Source organism: Sarcophilus harrisii, chromosome 1 (assembly GCF_902635505.1).
Source record: "Sarcophilus harrisii chromosome 1, mSarHar1.11, whole genome shotgun sequence".
Taxonomy (NCBI): domain Eukaryota; kingdom Metazoa; phylum Chordata; class Mammalia; order Dasyuromorphia; family Dasyuridae; genus Sarcophilus; species Sarcophilus harrisii.
In genome coordinates this window covers 23,703,481-23,715,584 of record NC_045426.1, presented here as the reverse complement: position 1 = coordinate 23,715,584, position 12,104 = coordinate 23,703,481, and the positions used below count along the sequence as shown (strand labels likewise).

General features: G+C 40.5%; 1 protein-coding gene across 1 annotated transcript in view; it reads left to right on the top strand.

Annotated features, from left to right (window-relative positions):
* The window catches only part of CADPS (calcium dependent secretion activator), a 535,079-nt gene that overhangs the window by 484,337 nt on the left and 38,638 nt on the right, over positions 1-12,104 (top strand). Inside the window, 2 exon segments of the mRNA XM_031953509.1 lie at positions 1,361-1,393; positions 7,926-8,033. Coding sequence (XP_031809369.1) covers positions 1,361-1,393; positions 7,926-8,033 — 141 coding nt within the window.

Sequence of the window (12,104 nt, the reverse complement as noted above, 5' to 3'; positions counted from 1 at the left end):
TGAGGATAAAATGAGATATTTGTGAAATGTTTTACAAACATTAGAGTGCTATATAAATCCTAGCTTTTGTTATTGTTAGTGTTTTCCATTCTCATGTCCATGTGCCATCTAACTTTACATGCCATCCAAAGGTCAGAACGCTCATCCCCATGTGACCCTATAATTTTAGAAATGAAATGTTCTGTGCATTATTTTTTTAAAGAAAATTCACCCTAATATTTTTTTAATTTATGAAATAAAACAAGTATTTCCATAATGTGGTATAATTAAAAAGAAGATTGCACATGAACTTATTAGCAGACACATGTAAATGCTTGTTGGCTGACTGACAGCTTAGACCGAGGATTTGTTTCTTAGTGCTTTTGTTTTATTTTTAAATAAAACAAATGTCCCCTTCCCGGTTCTCACTACCTTTATCTCCCATTCGGGATAATTTCACCTTACATTTAAGCTTCTAAAAACATAATCCATGTGAGACTCAAGGACAGCCTTAGGTCAAGTTGGATTCTCATTGTCAAGTTGGAATCTCTCTAATGGTCTCCTCGCCTTCCCCAGTGGGACAAGTGTTCCCCAGTGTCCACACACTAGCTTTCCATGGACTCCTGGAAAGCAATTGAAGCCCATAACCTAAAATGAGGGCTCTGCCCTTCAATTAATTCCAAGTTGATTTGTAATGACACCAGGAGCCCAGGTACAAAGAAGCAGAGTGGGAGGGGGAAAAGAAAGAAAGAGAGGAGAAAGAGGGGGAAGAGAGGACAAGAAAAGAGGAGGGAGGGTAAAAGAAAGGGAGGGAAAGACAGAGAGAAACAAATAAGCAAATAGCCTTAGTCATATGTGTCCCTCTGCCCTCTGAAAAATCCATTTCTGCTTCACCACAATCCCTTCTCCTGCTTTTACAAGAAGGAAAAAATTCAGGACTCCTACAGTAGCATCTGCTGTTATTAGAGACTGGGAGGCAATAGAACTGATTTTGTTCTCTCTTCTCTCTCCGTTTCTCTTTTTTTCTATCTCTATTTCTAGCTCTTTTTTGTCTCTCTGTCCGTCTGTTTCTGTCTGTCTCAGCCCTTTTGTGTATCCCTGTGTCTCTGCCTGTCTGTCTCTGTCCCTCTGTCTATCCCTCAGTCTGCCTCTGTCTTTCTATTCTCTCTCCCCATCTCAGCAGAGTTAAAGCTCTGGTTCCAAATAGCAAGCAGTTTCATTTTAGTCCCTTTTTTTTTTTTTTTTTTTTTTTTTGGTTTGTTTTCCTGGTCAGCATTGTGGTACAGCATATTGTTTTAACTCTCATTGTGTTACTGCACTGAGCTGTGAATGGTTCAATATAAAAACATGTCTCACCCCCCATCTCTTCTTTCCTCCTAAGGTGAAGGCAGCTTCCAAGTATGTGGACGTCCCTGTGAGTATCACTCAAAACGTTTGTTGCTTTCTTCACAATCGGGATGGTGCTGTTTTTAATGGTTTGGTGCTGAATTTTTAGTCATTAGAGAGAGGGAAGCCCAGAATATTTTCTGAGTAAAAATTTTCCCCACATGGGAAATTGATGATTTATGATTTCTTCCAGCCAGAAGAGCTTGAGGCAGAAACAAAAGCAACCTCACAGTACAAGGCTAAAGCACAATTCACTTTCATTTCATTTATATTTGGTTTTTCTGCTAAATTTCATTCTAATATCATCTTACTCAGCCCCTTCTTATTTAAACCTCTAGGGGATTCAACTGTGAGCTAGAAATTTGTATAAGGGAGACAATATTTTTGATGAAAACAAATAGAGTCTGAACTTGTTCATTTTTTGGTATGTTCTGCAATTGTTTTAAGACAAACTTGCAAAACCCCTTATAATTAGAGGAGGCCTCGTTAATGAAGAGAGCCCTTCAAGTTCATAGATAAAGCACTTAAAGTTGCCCAAAATTTACATTTAAATTGAGGTTAAGTACAACATATGAATGCTGGAGTGTGGGATTACCTGTGATAAACCAGGATACATTCACAGATAAACCTTGCCCTGCAGATTAGCAAACTAAAAATGAAGCGATTTAAATATATTGTATGAGAGGAGATAAGAAAATGATTGTGCTTCCATTTAGAATAAAAGAGAAGTAGGTCTGTTGCAAAATATTAAATTTGGAGAGCTTATCTCAACAGCTATCAAGGGTCTTGTACTGAATGTTTCTGGCCCCGAACGTGGTTAAGTGTCTTCGTTGTTCAAATACTTATTAGTTAAAATATGTCAGTTTCCACAGGGATTTATATTAACATTTAAATTCATTTCCCCTGAATGTGTGTTACAGTTTATCGGCTTACTTCTAAAAGGACAATAAATTATCAGAAATTGGGCCGAAATTAGAATTAACATACATTTTGTTTGTTTAATGAAAGATTGTGACATCTATAATTATACCTTGAATTTATATAATGCTTTTCATCTAGGGAGCTCAAACTCCTTCACTCTAATCAGCCTGGTAACATCTCTGTAACCGAGGGTGGAGAAAGGTATGGTGGGTTGCCCAAGATATAAGCTGAGCCAAAGCTTGAATGCCAGGTTGTCTACAGATATCACCTCGCTGCTTGGTACAGGGGAACCCTCAAGCCAAACTGAACGTTCTCATTCAATCCCAACCATTTAGATGGACCATTCTTACTTAAGTGAGACAGCTTAATAGTTCCCCCCACCCCCCATCCAGTACTTTGCTCAGTCCACATCAGAGACATTCATGAATGGGCTCCCCTTCCAGAGCCTCTGAAGATGCCAGTGTAAGTCAAATTGCTCTCTTTGTCCTCCAAAATGCAAAGGTTTAAGCCTGATCTGGAAACCTGTCTTTGAGAGAAATCTCTTGCAACTGCCTCTCAGGTTATAGTTGTAAATGAAGGCCTGGAGCCCCATCAGGACTCTTAACTGTCAGTTGAGATGACCCACCATTTATCTTCTAGTCTTCAATATATGTCATTGTGAACATTTGATGGCCGGGCTCTCAAACCAAAACTTCAATGGAAGAAAGCCAGGTTTTTCATGGGCCTCCAACTAACAGTCATGAGCCAGCCTCTGTTTCTGTGGTACTGGTCACTGCTGAACTGACTTCATCTTAAAACATGACTATGAGGTTAAAGATCATCAATTTGTCTTCATCCTCCTCTAGGACCACCCTCCAAGTCATCCATGGTCAAGTTTGGCTCAGTTATAAAGAGGGGCTTTATTCCTATATAGATGCAAAGAACTTTGAAGGGGAGAAAGAGATAATCAGAAACAAAAAGAGACAGAAAGAGGAAGGGAAGGGAGAGGGAAAGAGAGGAGAGAGAGAGACAGAGAGACAGATGGAGGAAGGGGAGAAAGAAACAGACAGACAGAAACAAAAAGAGACAGACAGAGAGAGGAAGGGAAGGGAGAGGGAAAAAGAGAGAGAGAGGAGAAAGACAGACAAACGGGGGGGAAAGGGAGAAAGAGATAAACAGACAAACAAAAAGAGACAGACAGAGAGAGGAAAGGAAGGGAGAGGGAAAGAGAGGAAGGGAAAAAAAGCGATAGACAGAAACAAAGAGACAGAGAGAGGAAAGAAGGAAGAGAGAAAGACAAAGAGAGAGACAAAAACAGAGAGAACAAAAGAAAGGAGAGAAAAAGAGCCAAAGAGACAGAGACAGCGAAATTAGAAAGATCAATACTGATAGTAGTAGTGGTTGTAGTAGTAGTGTGGTAGTGGTAGTAGTCATAGTAGCAGCAGCAGCACAGTAGTACTAACAACAGCAGCAACAGAGAGTTATATAGGGCTTCATTACACAACATTATTCAGGAATGAGCTGACTTTCTCAAATTACCATGTAGCCTTTTAAGAGAAAAAAATAACATTTAAAATGTGACTGAAATTCATTCCATTTCCTGCCTTCATAAATAGTATGTTAACCACAATTTATCCTCGTCTGGATAACTTCGTACAATCATTATGAATACAATCACATCAGCCCATTGGATTGGGATGGGATCCCCATGTCTGCAGCACTATTGAGGTGTGATCTCTTTGTCCCTACAATGAAAGTCTTCAGATTTCTGTATTCATTGTATTTCTTGGTTCATGCATGTGCCTTTGTCTTTTTCTTGGATTTTCCCCCTCCTTTTCTTCTACTATTACTTCTTATTATTATCAAGCTGTTTGCCTATAATAGCCCAAAACTTATTTTGATTTTGGTGCTTCTAATCTAATGTGTCTAAAAGAGCTGATGGCAAAAATTATTAGAATTGTTTTCAAAATAAGAGTTAATGTGCTCTAAGTGACTGTCCAGGAATACCCCTATTAGCAAAATTCACAAGATATGGGGGGGAGATATTGAATACAGAGCCTCTTTTGCAGCCAAGAAACCCAAGTTCAAGTGTGATGCACTTTGACTCTGTGATGCTGGATAAATCACTTAATCTCTCAGCACTCTGGACAGCTAAGACTAGCCATTGAAGATCTGCATTGGCAGATAAGAGTTTCCTCCTGGGAGCTTTGACAATACCAGTGAGTCCCTCTCCCTTGTAGCTATTAAGTATCCCTGTCCCTTGATCATTCTGCTTATTTGGATAGTTGCCATTGTCACATAAGTGACCTCCAGATAACTGAGGTGCTGCTATGGAAATATAACAGCAAAGTTAACCGAACCAGTTGTTGCAGGTGGGTTCAAGTTTCTGAAATTTGGAACAAGTTGAAAGGCGTGTTTAGAAAAGCTCTCCAAACCAGAACATGGGAAAGGAAATGGCTAATTGCTTCTAAAAGAGGAGAATCTGGGACTCCCTGTAGAATCTCATTCCTAAGCCTTAGTCTTTACAATGACTTTACTTTGGAAAGGACCAGAGAGGGTGAAAAGCTGTTCTATTTCCATAGAATCATTGTAGGGAACTGATAGAGGTGAAAACTCCCTCCACAATGCAAATCAGCAACTCTTGGATGAATTAAAGACTTCAAGAACTGTCCCAGACCTTGAGGATTAAGGGGACTTACTCAAGGTCCCAGATACAGGGGAGATTTGCAAAATCAGGCATTTAAAGCTGAAAAAGTCCTTCAAGGTCATGAAATCTTGACTTATAGGTGAAGGAACTGAGACTTAAATAGGTGAAACTATTTGTCCAAGGTCATAGAATTAGTAAGTTTTCTAGGTAATATAGAAAATCAGATCTTCCTAACTCCCAGAGTCTATCCACTGTGCCGTGGTAACTTTCAGTATAAACACTACCAAGAAATGAACACCTATCATAAGCAGTATTAAGTATTTTGGAAGTTCCTTAAAGGTAACAGCTGCCATTTATAGAACAAGTAAAAGCTTAGAGAATTCAGAATGATACCTTTTAAACCACATCCCCTGTAGAGATGATGGGGAAATTGAGGTTCAGGGAGATGATGGGGAAATTGAGGTTCAGGGAGATGGTAGTCACCCAGCTAGTGAACATTTGGACCTAGAATTTAAACCTCGATCCTGTCACTTCTCAAGTGGCGTGAACCCCCATTTCCTACTGAAAATGGCGTTGGCTTATCAGACCTCGGAGGCAAGAAGACGGGACAGCTATCATTTACATCTCCTTCCAGAAATGCTATTGTTTTGTATCATAAAACTCCAACAATTATAGGACTATCACAGACCTGGCACATTCCTGTCTGCAGAAAATTGTTGAAAGTGTAACACTTGACTACAGCCCCATTGGTTTGTCCTCATTGTTTTTCAAATTAATACCTTGTCATTGTTTCAGCAGGTGTTAAGAAATGTTACTGGCAACCCAGGGGCCTAGCATTGGCCCTTTGCTTGATAATTGTTTGCTTTGTACCAGGGAAAAAAATACAGTCCTACTGTTTCCAAACCTTCCTCATTTTCACCCTGGAAATTACACAGAAGTGTTAACTAACTTCAATTTGCAGTGGCTGACAGTCACGTCTGGTAGGGAAATGATCCTTTGTGATCTAAGGTAAATCACAGTAATGAAAACTAATCTTATTAGTTATTAGCAAACGTACATATCTGCTGCTGTGGAAACTTCGGGAGGTTTGGTGGTGGCTCTCCCAATGACCCATATTACAGTATTTTAATGGGTTTCTTTGGAGCTAACTTGGATTGCAGCATCTCAAACAGGGTGATCTTCAGGTTTGGGCTGAGGCTGTCCCCCACTTCCAAGAAATTGTTGCCCAATTGTTCGCTCCCCATCTTCCTATCCTTCCACAAAGTCTCATTTATGTAAAGGACATTTTTATGACAAAGAGTATTATTATCATTAATATTATTATTATTAAACTATAAGAGTGAGTAGGGAGGCAGACACGGCAGCCACATACTCGATCTAGGCAAGCCGATCTAGTGGGAAATGTAAGAAAATTGGATAAATGAAGACCTTGATTCTAACAACAAAGAACATTGTTCTTATTTTGGCCAGCCATGATTTTATCAGTGTTGGGAGCACCTTAGGAGACATTCCCTTGACTAACACAAGCTGGCATTTTGTCTACAATTTATAATCTTTGAGGGCTGCCGGGGCACTGAGGAGTGAATTGATCTGTCTCAGGATACAAAGCCAGAGTGTCTCACAGAAAGGTCTTTCCAATTTCAAAGCCATCCCTTCTATTCCCTTTACCATGCCATTGTTTTCATAAAGGTTTAAATCTATATTTTACACGTCGTAGCATTTTTGAGCAGGAGAAAAGATGTTGTTCAGTTTCCAATGACATAAGATAGACTCTGGAATATAAGTGGACTTTGAAACTTTTCTCTGCAATTCCAAATCTGGCCTGATTACTGCTCAGGGGTAGCAAGTGAAGATGTTTCTTTGAGTGATTTTGCTAAAGCTAGAAATAGAAAAAAAAAATGGGAGAGCAATTCTGAGACTCTGTCATCCCAATCCACTGAGTCATGTTTGACTCTGAGACCCCATTTGGGATTTTCTTGGGTTAACCATTTTCTTCTCCAGCTCTTTTTACAGATGAGAAAACTGAGGCAAATGGAGTTAACTTCCTCAGATTCACATCTGACTGAGATTGAAGTTGAACTCAGATCTTCCAGACTCCCAGATTAGCTGCTCATTTAGCCAGTTTTTTTTTAATAATAGCTTTTTATTTTTAAAACATATACAAAGATAGTTTTCAACATTCTCCTTTGCAAAACCTTATGTTCCCTATTTTTTCTCCCTCCCCCCCTCTCCCTTAAACATCAAGTAATCCAACAGAGGTTAAACAAGTGCAATTCTTCTATATATATTTCCACAATATCATGCTGCACAAGAAACATCAGATCAAAAAGGAAAAAAAAATGAAAAAGTAAACAAAAAGCAAGCAACCACCACCAAAAAAAGGTGAAAACACTACATTGTGATCCACATTCAATCCTCACAGTCCTGTCTCTGGGTGCAGGTAACACTCCCCATCACAACTCTATTGGAACTGTTAGCCACAGTTTTATTTGAAGAAGAGGCAGGAGAACATTTTATCTTTCATTGGTGTAATAGAATGTGTGTGGGATTATGGCAGAAGATCTGAGTTCAAATCCTAGCTCTTTTCTACTCAACTTTCTGCGTCTTAGTTTCTACGAAATTAGATAACTGGATTAGACCTAAAATTACAAAGAATCTCATTTAGGCTTGAAGTGTCTTAAGGACCAGAGTAGAACAGGATGGCTAGGGAGATATTGGTTTTCTTGTCAGTGAAGATCTTCGATTCAAAACTGGCCAGCCACCTGTTGGGTATGTAATAAAAGGAATCCTTGGTCAGGGAGGGAGTGGTCCAGGTTCCTTCCACAGTCCCTATCCTGCTGCTCCAATATGTAGCACTGTGGGAAACAGCTTTGAACACCTGACACCAGAATGTGGCCAGAGAAGGCACCTACAAAAGTCAATTGCAGACATTCCCTAGAAGGGGATGGGAGGATGAAAGAGATTATAGGACGTGATGATGACGCCATTTTCACATTTCTGTGTTTCTTTGCAGAAGCCCGGGATGGACGTTGCCGACGCCTACGTGACATTTGTCCGCCACTCTCAGGATGTCCTCCGTGATAAGGTCAATGAGGAGATGTATATAGAAAGGTTATTTGATGTAAGTAAATGCCTTCTCCTCCTTGCAGACCAAGGAGGAGACTCTCCAAAATGTGACAAAATAAGAGACAGGAGGATAAGTCACATTTTGAGACAAAAAAAAAAAAAACAAAAAACCCAATTGGTTATTAAATCCAACCAAATCTTTCCCTTTCCTCTGACTCAGGCTCTTGTCTCTGTTGTCTCTCTGTTCTGAATCTCTCTCCTCTGGTCTTACTATGTCCTGGTCTTTATCTGTGTGATCCATAGGATAACAGTGTCTTTTTATTAATCCGACCCATTCCCGCACCGAGTTTGTGAGGAAGCTTTCTCGGAACGGGCAGAGATCTCTCTTGGTCATTGTTCTCATCATCGCAATCCAGTCCCATTTTTTAGGGAGCTGTCTTCCAGTCCCGGCATTCGCTGCCTACATACCTCTCCGCTACCCTGCTGCTTGTCTCTCACTGCTTGACAGCTGTGACATGCAGATGAGCTGTAGGTGCTGTATTGTTATCTCCTTGAGAATTACTAAGTTTTGGGGGGGGGAGGGTTAAGGGAAAAAAAGGAAGAAAAAATCTTCAACTGATGGACTTCTGAATAGACCATACTCTGGCTATGCAGTCTCCCTGAAAATCTACTAAAATTGACATCTTTAAAACAAACAAACAAAAAAGAACAGCTGCACGTGACTGGAAAACCCTGGATTTAAACACAAAACAAAACTAAAAAAAAAAAAACCAAAAAACCAAAAACTTTCAGAGAACACTGACTTGGATGTCTTGAGAATTAATTGTTTCCAACCCCCTCCCCTTTCTTTTTTTTGACAGTCACCATGTCTGCACTGCCAAAGCAGATAACCAGTCCCAAATCCCCCTTTGGTCCTTAGCGTCTATTTCAGGCCAAAGTGGTGGGGACAGGCTCGGTGGGGAGCGGGGATGGGAGAGCAGAGAATTGTTGGAATGATCCCAAGAACGGTTTCTGGATTTCACGTCATTTGCCAGTGTAGACCTGGCCTGAGTGCATGGGAACTGACTTCTCCGTCTCTGTGTCTGCTACCATTGTGTTGATGCACCCCTTGTCCGCGTAAGTTGTGTGAAGAGTCGGCTTTCTCCCTTTAAGGTTTTGTGTCTCGAGTGCCAAGGCAGTGTTAGTGTTTTGGTCTACTTTGGGATTCTTGTTTCTATATGATTTCTTTAATTGTGTACAGCAGTTTACATTGATTTTTTTTTAATTCCTTGTTGTTGTTTCATCTTGGTGATCTCATTGCCTGGCACAGCTTTCCAATTTCAACGCTTCCGACTTTTGATGCTTTGTCTTCCAGCTCATTTGCTTCCATAATGTGTTCAGAAGCCCTTTCCTTCCCCCACCCCCAATCATTTTCTTTTTGTACATGATATTCCACTCTTCTGCATTACTTTCATTTAAGAATATTCTTTCTAGTTCTCTCTCTCTCTCTCTCTCTCTCTCTCTCTCTCTCTCTCTCTCTCTCTCTTTCTCTCTTTCCTTCTTTCTCTCACTGGTGACCTCCCAGATGAAAATGGAACTTATCTCTCATGTCAAATGTTTTATCACATTATCTCAAGTGGCATGAATTAAAGTCAAATAATCTTCCTGTGTACATCTTCTAGCATGACCCACTCCACTGAGAATGCCTCATACATGCGTAAAACACACCTAATGCCTCCTCGTTCCTCTGCATGCGTGCCTTTCTGAGAGTATGGAGCCTCAAATGCCTGACACACTGAATCACCCATCCAGTAGGCATTGAAAAAAGGGACAGCCCATGTCACCTTGTAGCAGGGTTTCCAATCACACCCTGACTGCTGGGCTCCGTTGAACCGATTTCATAACAGGCAAATTTGGGGGGAGCCCGTGGATTGCTCTTTTCAATGCCTAAGCTGCCTTTTTCTTTGATCCGTATCTCCCAAAGCACCATTTGGTGTGGTCCATGCGTGGTGTGTGTATGTGCAGGAGCGTGTGTGTGTGTGCACTCTCACCCTTGTGCTAGCCAATCTTACAAACATCCACTACTGAAGCTGTGGTTTGATCTGCATTCCAGCCTGTCATCTTGTTTGCAAACAGCCCCCTCAAACTTTTTTTTTTTCCTAATTAGCATGGGGAAGGGGATCTCGGACATGAAGGTACTAAATAAAGGCAGGAAATGACCTTTGTCCTCTTCTAGATCTCTAAAAGCACGGTGCCTTCAAATCCATTTTAAGAAAGGTACCTTTGGAGACTAGTCATTCCTAAATACGTGATACCGGTGTTTATTGAATGACGTTGGTCAATGAGAAATCATTTCAATTACGTGGTGGATTTCCTTCCATCTATCTATCATCCCCCAAGTCAAGTCACTTGGTTTTTCCATCACTAACGTTCCCCCAGTTTCCATGGCCGTCAGCCAGAGCTTAAAACTTTTAACCAAGTGACTCTGAGACCAAGCAAAGCTTCCTCCACAGCAGCCTAGGTCGGTGCGTTGTGTTTGCCTGGATTTCCTTTCCAAATCACCTCTTCCCCTAATATATAGAATGTTGGTGCTAGGCAACCTAGCTGAGAGAATAGCAGGGAAAGTTCCTGAATCTGTCAATGATTTAAAACATTTGTCATCTGAAAGACCCAGCTCTTCTCAAAAAACTTCATTACCATGTTGACTGAGTAATGTCATTCAGTAATTACTGTTTTTCTATAATCTAGCTACATAACATCAGATTACCAACATGTTTGGTTATTTGTGGCTTCTGTCTTCCTTAAGCATGGTGTTTATTTTTTGTAAAGAAAGCTCTATGTGTTTGAATCCTTAAGCCACTGTGGCCTCCGAGGAAGGGGCCGGGCAGCAGGTGGTGGGAGCCACGGAGAGCATTGTCGGCAGTGATTGAATACTGTTGCCCCTTTCTTTTCTAGGGACAGGAGTTCCAGGGTAGAGAGAGAAAGCATTGCCAGAAATACTTCAGAAGAGACTAGTAAAGCTAAAGCTTTCTTTTCCAAGTTGTTTCATTTTTCTAAATGGCAAAAATGAATAATAGACAATGAGCATTTGGGAGAGAAGAAGATGATTTCTATTTCAATATTTTATGTTTTGTTTGGAGGGTGGTGGGTTTCTGTATCATTTTTCTATGTCTGAATTTTATGTATCTGTTCCTTTTGCCAATAACTAGCTTTTGTGTAAAGCTTTAAGGTCTGCAAAGGCATTATCTCGTTTGACATGTGCAACATCCATGCAAGGTAGGTGCTGCTCTTATCGCTGTTTTGCAGATTAGGAAACTGAGTTTCAGGGGGGCTAAGTGACTTACACAGGGTCACCCAGCAGTTAAGCTTCCTAGGCAGAATTCAAAATCAAGCCTTCTGGACTCCAAGTTCAAGCACTGATTTTGTTCTATCTAGTGATTTCAATTTTGGTCCCAGGGTTACTGGGTCATGTTTGTGGTCACTGCCATTCCTTGACTCCTTTTCATGGTTCTCCTTTTAGATTTTCACTTTAAGCATTGGTCTTTCTTTGATCTCTGGCCTTGAAGAAAAATGGCAGGCATTAGGATGTGAAGTGGGAGAATTTGGGCTAAATCCTCTAAGCATTTTGTAGTTTTGCTGGCTTCTGAGCCAGCCACCCTATCACACCAAAGGCTCCTTCCACCAACTGAACCATTGCTGTCTTATTATCTGGAAGCAAAATCTTCTAAGAAATTGGTACGATAGTATTTTTTTTACCTATTTCAGTGTGTAAATCAAGCAGATTTTCTCAACCTTACTGAATTAGTTTTTAATCAGTTTTCTTTTTTTGTTATTCATTTGTTCTTCAGTCATGTCTGACTCTCATTTGGGGTAACTTCATTTGGGGTTTTCTTGGCAAAGATACTGGAGTGGTTTGCCATTTCCTTCTGTGGTTTATTTTACAGATGAGGAAACTGAGGCAAGCAGGGTAAAATGACTTGTCCAGGATCACACAGCTAGTAAGTGTCTGAGACTGGATTTGAAGTCAAAAAGATAAGACTTCTTGACTCCAGGCCAAGCACTCTATCCACTTTACCACCTAGCTTCCCCCCTTCAGTTTGCTCTAGATTGGTAGAAAGTACATGTGAAGCAGCTTTTAGTAATCCAA